We start from the raw sequence: 14,392 nt of genomic DNA, 5'->3' as shown, positions 1-14,392 counted from the left end.
TCTCTCATGTCAGCAATATCGTTGAGTGTTGGGTCGGCGGCAGAGGATGGCTCATCAGCTTTTCCGAGCATAACTTGATGAATTGCCAATTGTCCTGCCTTAAACTGGTCGTACTTTCTCTTGTCATGGAGCCCGGGCGCTGTTGGAAACTTGAGGGCTTCATGGTTGCTTAACGCTACAGTCATGGTGACTGAAACGACTGATGGGCTGGAAGCGGCCATTTTGAACTTTTCGGGCTGTAGAGTTGTTGCACTTTTGATCCGAGAGGGTGCAATAGCCATCTGATTATCTTTAAGTGGTAGCAGAGAATCTGGCAACGTAATTGAGGCTTTCTTTTCCACTTTTGGTAGTTGGATAGCCGTGCCTCCATAGCGGGATCTCCTATACAAAATTCGTTTCCGTCGAAGAATCATCGCGTCAGCAAGTCTCTGTTGAATGGTGACGCTGGCTGTGGGAAATCCTTCACCAATATAGCGTTTATAATGACTCAGCAGTATTGGTTGAACATCATTTCCTTCCTCGTCTGTCATGTGAAAGTCCTTTGCTTGAATATTTTGGGAGTCTTGACTAGCTTTGCGAATGATGTTTGACATTTTGTTGAGATGGCTGATCTCTGTAGCAATATAACCTAGGAATTTCCCCAGCCTTTCGTCAAGGACACTCGAGATCTGTGTTTCTGGATCATTTACATGGCTATGAAGGAGTTCCAAGACTGTTTGCGCATTAGATTGGCTCATATAGTTCTAAAGATATTTGGTTGCTATAGCTGAAGCTGGGGAAAGACTATGGCGTACGCTTTTGGATGCGGTAGTTTAACGACTCCAACAAGCTTATAGTGATACTCTGCACCTCAGGAGCGTATCGAAGCCGGTGATCCATGGATGCTCGCCCAGGAGCGAACACTCCAATCCCACTAGTCCATGTAGAAAATCTGGCAACTTGGTCCTCCACCAGAGAGAACTCTCTAGGGTGGATAGATGACTGTTGCAGGAGGCATTTGTTGAAGGATTCGAGACATTGGTTAGCAGCAGCAGCAACGGTTTTCTTGTTCGGTCCAGTAGTCGTGCTGGTGTCTGTCATGGCTAGGAGATAATCTGTCCTCACGCGATAAGCCGATCATCTAATTTTGGCCACTTTTCGTAGTTGTTTACAGGGCATTGAAGTGGTGTCAGCTTCTCCTCACGCCGATGGTACTACCCACTGTAGATTAATCAGGCTGCGAGCCTCAACCAACCACCCTTGAGCCTTTTGTGATTGGCCAAGCTCGTATGATTGAATGATCGGCTATGCCTCGCTTAATTCATCTCAATAATCCCCGCTTCCATCTCTTACGACAGAAGTTACAGAAGCAACACGCGAATTATCATTGTTGACAATTACCCACACGTTGAGCGGAGAATCTATAACCAAAGCCAACAGCATTGAACCTCTCCCAATATCCCTCGCCTCTCCTAATACTCAACAGACACGCATTTAATCTGCTTGCATCTACAATTGACAGCATGGGCACATCGCTGGCTCCCGAGGGCGAGAGCGAGAGCGAGAGCGAAGTTGACATGTTCCAGAGAATGTCGCAAACCTTCCGTCAAATGGCAGAAATCGCTCGAAACATCGACGTGCATGAGGAGGAAAAGATATTCTATAGCCACCTAGCGCTTCATTGCATGAGATTCGAAGTATGCATAGAGCGCGCACGCCCCGTTTCATCTCGATTTAACGGAGATGTAATCGATCGCGCTTTGTCCTATTTTTACTCGTTGATTCCAGAAATTGGCTTCCACGAAAGGCCACATCACAAGCTTCGACTTCAGGATCTTAATGCATCCTGGAACAAAACCAGAAAGCAGGAGCACAATGCGCAAGTCAAGTTTGTTACACAATGGATGAAACTCGGATCACCCGAGGACCATCTTAATCGAATAGACGAAGGATTGGAGGATTGCGCAGATATCTTAGAGAAACAACAGAAACAACAGCAACAGCAACAGCAACCAGAAAATGTGTTGAAAAAGCACTCGCATGATGTCTTATCCGCCAGCAATTACGAGCCATCATATGTTGTATGGAAAGCAGCCCAAGCCCTGTTTGAAGCACTACAAAAATGCAAGGGCTGTTCTTGCTCCAAACCGCATGAATTTGGAGCCAAACTTGAGATGGGAACTTATCGCAGACCCGTAAAAAAGACAGACAAGAGTCTAAATACCAGGTCTAATCCAAGCGTCATGCGTTGCAAGGATGGTGACGCAACTAGGATACTGGATTTCGAAATGTTTCTTTCCATGGAGCATAAATGGCACGAGATTCGCGTCCAAACGGTCAAGGAGAGAGTCGTCGGGTTTGCCATGGATGGCCACGCTCCTCCATCTCTTGAAGCTCATAAAGCCAAGGTCGTGGAGAATCTTTGCAAATCAATTGATAGCACAAAGTCAACAGCATGGCAGCGCCTCGTATTAAAGCTAAAAAAAGGCCAACTTTTCAGCGAAAGAGTTGAAAAGACCAATTTTTGGATTGATAAGTCTGCTGAACCCATTTCCCTGCTGAAATGTTTTGAAGAGAGGCGCGAATTCTTCACAGAGAAGACCAAGCGCATATTATCTCTCATCATAGGATATGCGGTTCTTCACTTGAATAGAACATCTTGGCTTCAGTCGGGTTGGGGGTCAGCAAATATTAAATTCTTTCAGACAACTACTCGGAAGACACCCTTGAGACCATTCATCCAAGTCGATTTGCCTGAAGCTGGTACAACTACAGACGTTGAGCCTGACAGCGCTGACAAAGACGAAGCAAGCTTTGAAGACCTCGATGCGGGACATCCCTGTCCAGCGCTGATTGCTTTGGCAATTGTTTTGATAGAGGTCTACTTTGCGAAGCCTTTTACCAAGCTAGCTCAGATGAGTGGTATCCCGCTTGAGAGTTCCAGTGGGCACATAACACTAGTAGACGTTTGTCAGGTCTTCAATGGTGAAGATGAAAACGAGATTGAGGGATGGCGATCTCAGATCCCGGAAGACTCTCCTCTTCTCAAGGCGATAGACAACTGCTTGGATACAGCGAGGTGGGAAGACGAGGAAGGCGACCCTCTTGATAATGCAGCAATGAAATCTCAGATCTACCAAGACGTTGTTCGGCCATTGGAGCTCCACTTGACATCTGGTTTTAGCAGTATTCCTCTAGACGACGTGGATGACTATGCAAGACAGCTTGACTTTGGGCAATGGGGTCAGATAATAAACGATCATGAGTCACAGACATCTACTTCTACTCTGCCCCAAGAGCCGCTTATACACCAACGAAGCCCTTCACCCGCTGTTATGCTACTCGATTCAGGCCAATTGGGAGTACAATTGGGCCCACCGCCGCTGCAGAAACTTTTACATCAAATCTCAATGGCTAACTCTTTCGCTTCGTCTTCGCCCTCTTTGAAGAGTTTGAGTTCTTTCTCAAGTTACGAGCCTAATTATCGAGCATCTCAATTTTTTGACGACGAAATCAGCGATGGAGGATATTTCAACGCAAAGTAGGCATCTCGATCATGGCACTAAAAACTTCCTTTCGTTGACCACTTCCAAATTTGAACGTAATTCTTACTAATTAATCGTCTCTTTAGGACAAAGGACTATATAAGATGGAGATTTGAGTACGAAAATGTCTATGCCAAATGTATCAGAGCGTACCTTCCAGATCCTCCCTCAGGACCTGTGAAGATTGCCATTCTAGATACGGGTATAGATCGCGACCATGATGCCTTTGAAGCCTATGAGGAAAATATTAAAGCAAAGTTTAATTTCTATAATAAAAGTCGAAACTCCATTCCCGATTTGAACGGACATGGCACTTTTACTGCCAGTCTGTTACTCGACTACGCCCCTGATGCGGAACTCTACATTGCCAAAATTGCAGACAGAGAGAACGCAACACCAAATGCAAAAGTTGTTGTGGATGTAAGCAGACAGGCGGCATGCCATTCACATATGTATACCCGACACTGACATAAACAGGCAATCAACCACGCAATTGACAACTGGAATGTAGATATCATCTCTCTATCGTTTGGATGGCCTTCTACAAATTTCGAAGGCTATGACGACCTTGAGGATGCCATAGACAGGGCACACGGGAAGAAAATCCTTATTTTTGCCGCCGCTTCCAACAGCGGTGGCAAACTTGGTCGAGCCTATCCTGCGAGCAGTTCACAGGTTATCTGTGTCCATTCTACTGATACCTTGGGAACTCCATCAGGCTTTAGCCCAACTGCAGAGCCCGACAATCTCAATTTTGCAACAGTTGGCGAGTCGATCGAGTCGGCATGGCCAATGCTGCTTTGCAACGACACAGCAACTCCACAAAGGTATGTCAAATCACGTTCGGGGACATCATATGCAACGCCGATCATGGCAGGAATCGCGGCTTTCTTGTTACAGTATGCAAGGCTTCACTTACCAGAGAAAGCTGCATTCGCTCTCAAAAGAAAGGAAAAAATGGAGGCTTTACTGAAAAGATGCGCCAAGCGAGGGCCTAACTACGCGCCAAGAGGCAATTATTACTACGTCGAATTAAGTCTACATCAGCATAATTTATTTGGAAGGGAGTTGGATAGGATTAATGACGAGATTTTGGAGACTCTAAAGAGATAGAAGCATTGTTTGAGGTTTATGAAGTCAGTCTTAGAAGTAATATCACTATGCGTCATTAGTTTCTCGTGGAACTGCGCAGACCACAACCTCTTCTCCTTCAGTCAACTCCTCTGCATCAAACCCTTCGGCTTCCGCATCTGGATATTCAACCTTTAGAATGGAAAGTGGTGGGCTCTTGATTCGTTGCTGCTCTTCTTCAGTACCGAGCATAGCTCCCCTACGATAATCTTCCTCGCTGATGACCTGATCAGGTCCCTTACTAACAAGGACTTTACTTACGCGAAACGCAAATACAAAGTCATCGCTATTCTTAAACGCTGTAACAGCCTTGGTAGAAGCCGTGTTCTCAGCTCCGGATCCGACAAAGCTAATCGGCCCTATCTGAGGTATAGTGCTATCGATTTGTATGGCTGGAGAACTCTGAACAGCGTGCGACGTGTGCATGTTGGCATCAACACCGGTAACTATTTTTAAGCCGGTGATGACATAGAGTGGTTTACGATAGCGGGATATTTGTAGATAGCGGCGAACATCATCGTTTTCGACACAGCTTTGGATGTAAGAGGACGTGGGAACGAACTGGGTCGTTTCGACGGTTTTGAAGGAAAACTTGTTCTCTTTGCTGGTACATTTGTTAGTGGGACACTTTGTTCGCCTGAATCAGTCATGTCTTGCACAACTCCAGCCCACTCAGCCCTCAAGCCCCCGCATTTACATATGCCTACCTTGTCTCTCGTCCGGTACTGACTCGGACATTTAGGCCGAAAATGCTAAAGAATCTCACCAGAATAGAGAATCTCTGATTCTGTAATTGATCCTTGGTGTGCTCAAAGCTCATTTTCTTGGTCGAAAAGATGTCTGAGTCCGAAGGCGGGACGCAATGGAGCGGCCGCTCGGGTTTCTTCACGGAGGTGATGACATTGCCGAGCTTAATGGGACCGTTGGGTGGATAATCCCACGTGGGCGCGTAAAAGAATAAATTCTGATTGTTCGCCATATCTAATATTGAGGATTTGCTGGTGCCCAGTTTGGTATACTTGGTAGATGGGTAGTACACCGGTCCTAAGTCAAGTAAGATGAGGCCACACAATGGAGCCTAACACAAATATACCGCGTATCGGTGCCATCTTTCTATCGATAAAGCGTGAAGGAGGCTGTGTACATTATGTAGAAATGGAATTAAAAATGTAGATGCCTGGAGGTCTATTGGTGCGTTTTGGACAGGATTCGAGCGGGCACCAATAGGAGTTGTGTTTCGTTTCTGCTGCAATTCCAAATATCGTGAATGCCCTGGCAGTCCGGCTTCTACTTGACTAATCTTCAAACAAGAGGGCAGTTTACTTTTACTGGATATGTCAAAGGAATAATGATCTCTTGCTGTAGCCGTCCATCAAAGCCAATGATGACAAGTGCGTGGCCCTGATCTAACATCCTGTGATCAGGAGTAATATCAACATCAACCCAGTCAAGACGGTACACAGACTTGATCCGGAGATACCATAATCCTTGATTAATAGTCGGGGAAGTACTTTGAAGTCAAGGTCACTCTATTACGCAACACTATGTACTGCCTTTCTATCTACTAATGTACCAGGTATTGTGTATGCAGTGTACCATGAACAGGCAATACTCTGAGCCACGCTCAAGGTGGGGTGGGCGGTTAACTGACCCCTTATCATCCCATACGAACTAACTGGAGGAAAATTTTGCAAGCCTCATGTCACCCACGCTATAAATATCAGTACAAGCATTTGGTATAGTACCCAGAGGGAGAAAACTTTTTCATTCTAGTAATCCTCTATGATTGATACGGAAAGGTATACGAGACATCACGGTTAGGCTCACTGATGGCGCAAACACGTATCATTTCCAGACTATGGACAGTTTAGTTGTTTCATAATGATTCATTCCAAATACATGGATCTTCTTCTTTACGTGGAGGTTATTTCCCAATGCTAAATTCCAGTATTAGCCCCTTGCCCAGTCTGAGTGGGATCGTTCGACTTACCGTGCCACAAGCTTCTTGGCGCTAACCTTTCCATCGTACAAAGCCTGAACTCCCTCGACAACGCTGTTCAAGCCGTCTGGAAGAATCTCCACAGGATGGGGCCTGAATTTGCCTTCTGCCAGCAGATGACTCAGGTACCTGTAGAAGAAGTAGGCAAATTCGCCATCTGCATGTGCCTGCTCCTCATTGATGAAACTGTGGGAGACGTGATAGGCAGAGGACACGAATGTGCGAGTGAACTTGATGGTCTCGGGAAACTTCCAGGTTGGGTCAGTAGGGGGGTCCACCATGTTAATGTGGCCACCGCCCGACGCGAGAAGAACTTCGGTGATACGCTCGTAGCTGCCGTGTCCGGACACAGCGTCGAATGCAATCTTGATTTTAGCAGACCCTGTAGCGGCAAGGATCTGTTGAGTCACATCCCCCTTTCGATAGTCGATGATGTGGTCCGCTGCGTTGAGCGACTTAACGTAGTCGATTCCATTGCCAGCAACGGTGATGATGGGTCCAATCTTGCTTAGCTTGGCCAGCTGGAGGGCGTAGGCTCCTACGGCTGTTGCTCCGCCCCAAATCAAGATGGGGGTCTTTCGAGCAGACTCACTGACGGTCGTTGGGAGGGGAACGCCGAGATACTGATACAGTGCAAGAGCCGCCGTCATAAAAGATAGGGGAAGCCCCGCGCCTGATTCGAGGGAAATATTAGGGGGTAGGGGGAAAGTGGTTGAAGCCGGGACAACTGTATACTCTGCATAAGTGCCGTGAGGTTGGAACATTCTGTGAAATCCCGCAACACGGTCGCCCGGCTTGTATTCAAACACTTCAGACCCCACAGCTTCAACCGTGCCAGACACATCATCACCGACGTTGAAGGCAGTTGACTGATCACGGTTTTTGGTAAACTACCGAGGTTAGTTGATGAAACCGGACTTGATAAGTCAACAAAACATATTACCTTCCAATCCTTTGGATTCAGACCGGTGTAAGCAACTTTAATGAGAACATCTTTTGGTCCTGGCTTCCTGGGAGGTCGTGAGTGATGATAATCTCAATCGTCAGTAGACCGAATGGCTCACGGAATCTCAGCTTCTCTCACAAAGCCAGCATAGGTGGGTTTGCCGTAGATGACTAGTTCTTGCATTTTTGATGAATTCCGGGCTGACTTGAGGACAGAGTAATGATGAGAAGACTGCTGACGTGAAGTTATTTGGAGTATTAACTTTTGAATGTAGTGATGTAGAGATGAGCCAATGAGTCTCGTAGTGTTGCTGTATTGACGGAACATGGCCATGGAGATATCTATGTCTATATATATTTATGTTTGCGTAGTTTTATTTCTTCAACAACATTAATAATTTCTATACATCCATATACTTATAAAACCAATATTATTAATTGCAGTCTTATAGTGTTTTGGCCTGATTGCAGAAATGCCGATATCATAGCTGACGATTTCATAGATGCCGACAAAGCGCCGCTGCGGATAACGCCGTTTACATGCGGAGATGTCGTCATGAAGGTGGTTTTCTAAGCAAGCGGCTGACCAAGCTAGTGCTTATACCGATACAGCAGCAAAGCAGATGGAGAAATTTTTCGGAAAGTCGGTGCCTGTAAGTCTCCCGAAACCCCTGTGGCTGTCCAATCCAATCATTTGATGGGGATCAATCCGGATATTAATGTGGAAGCATGGTGAAGTTTATTTCCAGCTGCCAGTTCTAGCGAAGCGCAAAATCTCCATGTCCTTAGATTGAACGTAAGCACCACAATCATGTTAGAATGTGGGTCGTGTGAATAATCGTGGCTAGAAACTATGCAAATTCTAAAGATGCCAACCTGACATATATCAGCCTATCTTGAATTTTCTCAATCATAGAGTTGTAGGGTGAGTCAAGAAGTCTGCCCCCTGTAGCTAACTAGACCGCAGAGGAGCATCACTCTAGATACAGCCTTGAAGCGTCATTATTGCCGGCTGTAAAAGACAGGGTTTACGGTTCAAAGTCCAATTGTGACTGCTGGTATTGGTTTAATTTCACTGACTCGATAATACAAGAGTTAGGTCACACGTAGCAAGGTGCGGGTAGGAGTGCTAGCTGAAGACTAGGGACACTGAATCAGGCAACGAATATCTTATCCTCGGTTAAGAATTTGACAGCCCAGCTCAAAAAGCTGCACGTTGCCACCTTGCCCAATGAATTATTAATCCTCATCGAGATTGTCCCAGTCTTCAAGTTCTATATTTTGCACATGTTGGCATAAAATCACTGCCTGGTCATATCAGAGTGAGGCCGTGCAGTTTGACTTGCAGCATGTTGACCGGGATCATGCTCATCAACATTCTATGCATCATGATCCAACTTGAAAGCATCCAATTAGCATCTGAATTGTCATATTGCACATCCAGTGCCAGCTTGCGCTGTCGTGGTGATTGCGAGATGTGAATCTCTCGTCTTCGAATAGGTACAACCAACGCATCAAATGATAACGCTCTTTAAGGCACCGGTACAACTAGTTAAACTTTGGATCCGATTAGAGGCAACTGAATCCGTTGAGTGAGACTTGTTTGTGTTCTGAGCCTTTATCAGAAACGCACAGCTACTTTATGTTGCTTCGTCTCGCCTTATACCTATGGCTTTTTAGTTCGTTTACCTTTTGGATGCTGATTTCCCTGACTATGAATATGTAATGAAGCATCTGGAACTTTAACAATCACCTAAATACCAACATGAAATTTTCTGTCTCTTTTCATACTATAGAGCAAATTCGTTTGTGTGCATAGGACAGCTGAAAGACAAAATGCTCAGTCCAGGTTAGGTCAGACAAGACTGAGATCGGGTCTCAGTGACTAGAGATTACGGCGTTTGCGGGGCATAGTGCCGCGTATCCTGTACCTCTCCCCAAAGGTGACCCAGTGATGTCACTTTATGGGCCATCTTGATGACTCATGACTCGTGATCTCGCTGGATCGACAGATAAGATAAGCGCCCGCACATTTTTGGCGGGGCACGCAGTAGATATCGTTATCGATAGCGATACCAATTTGAAGAAGTCGCGCTCCTCAATCTTTTGCTGTGAAAAAGTCAAGGCTTTTCTCCTTCATCAAACTTATGACTTGTAGTCGCATATATGAAGCGACCATGATGATTGTCAATCCATTCTATGCGCACAAAAACCCGTGACGATATTTCACTGAAGCTGATCCCTCTGTAAATCTCATTTATTATAGTGGTGAGGCGGGGCTGTCGATTGGTGGGGTATCTTGTACCTTGGACTAACACTTCAAACTTTTAGCTGCTGTTACTCATTTTTCTCCTTTGTGATCTCGATAAACTCCCGCAAGCTGTCGAGCCGCCGCTCATTGGACCAAGTGATAACTTCACACGGCGTCTGAACCTCTTCACTGATTTCGAAAATGAGCTCCAAACCCGTCATTGGCCTTCTCGGAGGCGGCCAGCTGGGCCGAATGCTCTGCCAGGCCGCCGCTCCCCTCGATGTCGAAATCGCAATTCTCGACGCCGAAAACGCTCCCGCAAAGCAGATCAACCACAATAGCCACAACATCAATGGCTCCTACAAGGACGCAGAGAAGATCAGGGAGCTGGCCTCTCACTGCAGCGTCCTCAGCGTCGAGACGGAGCATGTCGACACGACCGTGCTGGAAGAGATTGCTACGACTGCAAAGGTTGCCGTCTGCCCGTCTTGGAAGACGCTGCGTCTGATCCAGGACAAGTACGAGCAAAAGACATACTTCGCCGGCCAGGGAATCCCTGTTGCGGAGTCGGTGGCCATTGAGGGATCTGGCGATGCCATGCTCGCCTCTCTCAAAGCTGTTTCCGCCAAGTTTGGGTATCCCTGGATGCTGAAGTCCAGGAAGGATTCTTACGACGGCAGAGGAAATCTTAAAATCTCCAATGAAGCTGATCTGGAGCGTGCTGTTGCCGAATTTGGCAACTTTAGCTGCTATGCGGAAAAGTTTGTTCCTTTCCAATGCGAGCTGTCTGTGCTCGTCATTCGCACTGAGGACGATGAGGGTCGTACGAAGCGCCTGCTGCCGTATCCTGCTGTAGAGACGGTGCACGAAGACAACATCTGCTCACGAGTCTATCTGCCGCCTCGAACAACTCCCGCTGCTGCTTGCGAGCGAGCCCAGCAGGTTGCTAGCGATGTTGTTGGCAAGCTGTGGGGAAGAGGCATTTTTGCTGTTGAGATGTTTGTCACCCAGGATAACCAGATTCTGGTCAACGAGATTGCGCCTCGACCGCACAACTCGGGACATCTTTTCATCGAAGCAGTGCCGTACATGTAAGAAATTCCATATCACATGTTTCTCTGTCACCGAGCTAACCCAGTTCATCTCCAGGTCACAGTACAAGGCACAACTCACCTCGATTCTTGACCAAACTCTCCCTGCCAAGATTGAACCCTACGTCTCTTCCAGCATCATGATCAATATCCTTGGAGGCGCCAACCCCGATTCCCACCTGGCGCTCGTCGAGAAAGCCAAGTCCATGTACGGAAACAAAATGGCCGTATATGCTCATCTTTACGGCAAAGAGTCAAAGCCCAGCCGAAAGATTGGCCACATCACGGTCACTGGCCTGGTGGCCAGCATAACAGAGCTCGAAGAGTTTGCAAAGCCGCTTGTTGACATGGCTAGCGACATTAGACAAGAGAGATTGCAGGCACGCAGCAAGGCTCTTCGACCAGAGCAAGCCGTTTCCAAGCCGTCACAAGCACCTCTTGTCCTCGTCACCATGGGCTCAGACTCCGATCTTCCGGTGCTCAAGGCCGGCATCGACATTCTCAACCAATTTGGAGTACCATGGGAGGTAGACATCACGTCAGCACACCGCACCCCGGCCAAGATGGCTGATGTCGCCACAAAAGCGGCTGGTCGTGGCATCAAGGTCATCATCGCGGCAGCTGGAGGAGCTGCTCACCTTCCCGGAATGGTGTCTGCTTACACGCCATTGCCCGTAATTGGTGTTCCCGTCAAAGCCACACACCTCGACGGTGTTGATTCTCTGTACTCGATTGTTCAGATGCCCGTAAGTTTAAATAATCCTCTCTTTGTTAACACTGCTCTCTCTCTCGATCATCATGAGGCTGACAAATTCTTAGCGGGGCGTACCGACAGCCACGGTAGGCATCAACAACTCAACTAATGCGGCTCTCCTCGCCATTCGATGCCTGGGTGCCTTCATTCCCGAATATCACAACAAGATGAAGGCGTATCAGCTGGACAACGAGAAACAGGTGGAGGAAAAGGCGAATAAGTTACGGGAGATCAACGTTGAGGCATACCTCGCACAAATGAAGAAGGCATAATTTACTTCTTTGCAATTGTGCGCTCAACTACGAAATACGTTCATATGCTTCGAGCATACAGTGTTGGCCGCGACATTTGTTCACGAGCTTTGTTTGTGAAGGCGCATCGAATTTTATACTATGATTACAAAATGAGTGATATACCACAGTGCTTCAACAGTTTTGCATAAAGTTGTGGTGCAATATATAGATACAAAGGTCGCGAGAGGAAACGCATACAGAAGTTATCACGCAAAGAAGTCAGTGTCGTCGAATGTATACTAATATTGACAGTCGTGTGATGTCACGAGAAATGAGCTGCTATCAGCTACCATCACTACTACCAGCTAGTAGTGCTTTTATCAGCTAATAATGATGGTCTATTTGAAAGCCTCGGTGTAATAGCCCTCTTTCATCTGGCTTTTATTGGCAATCTCGCCAAAGACGTATGGCATTTCACACTTCAACGGCATGCGAACATTCCTCCATCTAGCTTCTATTGTGCAGTCTCGTCAAACACGCTTGGCCTTTGCAATTCAAGGGCACCTTATACCAGCTGAATATCGAGTAATACATAATTGGCATCTTAGTAATCCCCGTCGAGGTCAAAATCTTCGCCATCAGAATTCTTCGCCTCAGCCGCTGCACCTTCATCGCCCTTCGAGTCTTCTTTACGATATAATGGCTCAATAACCCGAAAGGTGTGTGTCAGATCGTGCAAGTCGGATCGGTGATCGAAACATTCGAAGCAAAGCGAAGAGTCAACTGGGCACTCGACGCATTGCCATTGGCGACCTACAATGTCCTTTATGTCATGATGTTGTTATCATCTGGTTCAGCTCAAAAAACGAGGCGGCTCGCTTACCATAAAACAGCTGTCACAACCATAGGGTTTCCTATCCCCCGGCTTAATCTCATGGAAGTTATCATCCCACTCCTCCTCTATGCCCTCAGAGGTTACTCTGGCACGCTCATTGGGTTCCAGCAAATGTCTCAAGTCTGTGTTATTGTCTGTAAAGTTCATCAACTTCAATGCTGACCACTCTCCTCCGGCGCCAATTCCACGACCTCGAACCCATACGTCGGCACCTCGCTCAACCAACGTCGTGATGGTATTCGCAGAGCCTGATCTTGCTGCTCACATCAGAGGAGTCCAGCCATCTTGGTCTGCCACATTAATATCCATGTCTTTATACTGGTCTAAAAGATATGCGACGATATTCGTTGAATCCGTTGAATCCGTTCCCGCCGCAAAGTGCATCGGCAATCGACCAAACTTGTCTTTTGTGTCAACATTCGCACCGGTCTCTACCAAGGCATTCATACGCTCCAGAGATGCTGATACACATGCAAAATGTAGCGCGGTTCTGCCTTGGCTGTCAGCGACATTTACTTCAGCCTTACACCGGATGAGGAACTTGACAACTGTGATAGGCGTAACAGGGTATTCGACCGAATTCGCCGCGCAAATGATAGGATACCCCAGCTCACCACCAAATTTGTTGATAGGTGCTTTGGCTTCAACCGCAAGATACCTGACCATTCTCCTAAGTCTCCAGTCATCTCTAATATCGAGTGCCGTGTATAATAATGATTTGCCGTACTTGGGATCAATCGCTTCGCGATCGGCCCCAGCATCAACGAGAAATTTAACAAGGCTCAAATCGCCATTAGCGACGCTATATGTAAGATGCTGCCGAATTTGGGACTGAATATGTTGACTTTGGTCCCACGCTCAACAAAATGCCTTGCAACGCCAGAGTTCCCCTCTCTGACGGCGATAGCCAGTGGCGTATATTCATCTTCATCCTGAGTGTCGATTGGGGCCATGGCTGCGGCCAGTAGCTCGACGGTTGGAACTCTTGTACCTCTTTGAATGAAATGGAGTCGAGTCTGTCGCTTCTCGTTGACATAGCCTGCATTAATACTGTTGCGGCTAAACAGCAGTAGTCTAAAACACTCTTCTGCTTCTTTGGAGCCTTAATTTCCACCCAACAAGATATTGAGTGCGTCTTCGCCCTTACTATTCCGGAAACCTACATTGGCCCCAGCATCTACGAGAAGCTTGACACATTTCGAATCATACCAGTAGCAGGCAAGTTGGAGAGCTGTGTATCCCATCAAGGCTTCCTCTCCAGTATACTGTCCAACAACGCATTCCAAATCGGATTTAGGGTCACGATTGATCAGAATTTCAATGGTCTCGTGCTGATTCAATGCAACAGCTCTGGAAAGTGCATTCCACATTATACTGTCTTGGTTGATCGGAAGACCTTTTGAGAGCAACATTTTAACGATTGGAGGGTATTTGACAGCAGAGATGAGTGTGGTTATCCTATTAGGAGCTTCCTGGTGGACATCAACCTTTTGAGCGAGGGGATTTTGAAAACCCATGCGTTAAATTATAAGCCTGTTTTTTTGGGTATCTGCTACTATAGCTTTAGTT

The 14,392-nt window shown here is 46.8% G+C and overlaps 6 protein-coding genes across 6 annotated transcripts in view; 2 read left to right on the top strand and 4 right to left on the bottom strand.

The window, feature by feature from the left end:
- M431DRAFT_502229 (hypothetical protein) overlaps positions 1-1,146 on the bottom strand; it is a 3,415-nt gene extending 2,269 nt beyond the window's left edge. The window contains exons 1-2 of the mRNA XM_024918126.1: positions 795-1,146; positions 1-712 (exon numbers count right to left, since the gene is read on the bottom strand). The exon at positions 1-712 is cut by the window's left edge and continues 58 nt beyond it. Coding sequence (XP_024779788.1) covers positions 1-712; positions 795-1,080 — 998 coding nt within the window. The 5' untranslated portion in view covers positions 1,081-1,146. The remainder of the gene's footprint in view (positions 713-794) is intronic.
- Positions 1,147-1,357: 211 nt separating this feature from the next.
- On the top strand, positions 1,358-4,724 carry M431DRAFT_514599 (hypothetical protein). Its single transcript, XM_024920252.1, has 3 exons — positions 1,358-3,520; positions 3,611-3,944; positions 4,002-4,724. The coding sequence occupies exons 1-3, from the start codon at positions 1,503-1,505 to the stop codon at positions 4,635-4,637; spliced, it is 2,988 nt and encodes a 995-aa protein (XP_024779787.1). The 5' UTR covers positions 1,358-1,502; the 3' UTR covers positions 4,638-4,724.
- On the bottom strand, positions 4,261-5,762 carry M431DRAFT_514598 (hypothetical protein). Its single transcript, XM_024920251.1, has 2 exons — positions 5,363-5,762; positions 4,261-5,259 (listed from the first exon to the last, which is right to left on the bottom strand). The coding sequence occupies exons 1-2, from the start codon at positions 5,632-5,634 to the stop codon at positions 4,683-4,685; spliced, it is 849 nt and encodes a 282-aa protein (XP_024779786.1). The 5' UTR covers positions 5,635-5,762; the 3' UTR covers positions 4,261-4,682.
- Positions 5,763-6,448: 686 nt separating this feature from the next.
- M431DRAFT_103296 (hypothetical protein) lies at positions 6,449-7,899 on the bottom strand. Its single transcript, XM_024911516.1, has 4 exons — positions 7,719-7,899; positions 7,598-7,664; positions 6,646-7,544; positions 6,449-6,592 (listed from the first exon to the last, which is right to left on the bottom strand). The coding sequence occupies exons 1-4, from the start codon at positions 7,781-7,783 to the stop codon at positions 6,580-6,582; spliced, it is 1,044 nt and encodes a 347-aa protein (XP_024779785.1). The 5' UTR covers positions 7,784-7,899; the 3' UTR covers positions 6,449-6,579.
- Positions 7,900-10,051: 2,152 nt separating this feature from the next.
- On the top strand, positions 10,052-11,967 carry M431DRAFT_488870 (hypothetical protein; the record flags this gene model as incomplete). The annotated part of the gene is made up of 3 exons (XM_024916616.1): positions 10,052-10,941; positions 11,000-11,687; positions 11,761-11,967. The coding sequence occupies 3 exons, from the start codon at positions 10,052-10,054 to the stop codon at positions 11,965-11,967; spliced, it is 1,785 nt and encodes a 594-aa protein (XP_024779784.1).
- A 565-nt stretch (positions 11,968-12,532) lies between these two features.
- Positions 12,533-14,235, bottom strand: M431DRAFT_476642 (hypothetical protein; the record flags this gene model as incomplete). The annotated part of the gene is made up of 5 exons (XM_024915482.1): positions 12,533-12,751; positions 12,812-12,938; positions 13,089-13,639; positions 13,669-13,862; positions 13,971-14,235. The coding sequence occupies 5 exons, from the start codon at positions 14,233-14,235 to the stop codon at positions 12,533-12,535; spliced, it is 1,356 nt and encodes a 451-aa protein (XP_024779783.1).
- Positions 14,236-14,392: the final 157 nt, after the last annotated feature.

This window comes from Trichoderma harzianum, assembly GCF_003025095.1.
Source record: "Trichoderma harzianum CBS 226.95 unplaced genomic scaffold M431scaffold_1, whole genome shotgun sequence".
Lineage (NCBI taxonomy): Eukaryota > Fungi > Ascomycota > Sordariomycetes > Hypocreales > Hypocreaceae > Trichoderma > Trichoderma harzianum.
This window is presented reverse-complemented; position numbering and strand designations above follow the sequence as displayed.

What these genes read in the sequence shown, in the direction of transcription:
- M431DRAFT_103296 (XM_024911516.1), bottom strand. Translation starts at nt 7,783, where the DNA reads ATGCAAGAACTAGTCATCTACGGCAAACCCACCTATGCTGGCTTTGTG. An exon ending in GTGAGAGAAGCTGAGATTCC is followed by an intron (nt 7,665 to 7,718) that starts GTGAGCCATTCG and finishes ACGACCTCCCAG; the next exon opens with GAAGCCAGGACCAAAAGATG. An exon ending in TGAATCCAAAGGATTGGAAG is followed by an intron (nt 7,545 to 7,597) that starts GTAATATGTTTT and finishes TAACCTCGGTAG; the next exon opens with TTTACCAAAAACCGTGATCA.
- M431DRAFT_514599 (XM_024920252.1), top strand. Translation starts at nt 1,503, where the DNA reads ATGGGCACATCGCTGGCTCCCGAGGGCGAGAGCGAGAGCGAGAGCGAA. An exon ending in GGAGGATATTTCAACGCAAA is followed by an intron (nt 3,521 to 3,610) that starts GTAGGCATCTCG and finishes TCGTCTCTTTAG; the next exon opens with GACAAAGGACTATATAAGAT. An exon ending in ATGCAAAAGTTGTTGTGGAT is followed by an intron (nt 3,945 to 4,001) that starts GTAAGCAGACAG and finishes TGACATAAACAG; the next exon opens with GCAATCAACCACGCAATTGA.
- M431DRAFT_514598 (XM_024920251.1), bottom strand. Translation starts at nt 5,634, where the DNA reads ATGGCGAACAATCAGAATTTATTCTTTTACGCGCCCACGTGGGATTAT. An exon ending in AGTACCGGACGAGAGACAAG is followed by an intron (nt 5,260 to 5,362) that starts GTAGGCATATGT and finishes CAAATGTACCAG; the next exon opens with CAAAGAGAACAAGTTTTCCT.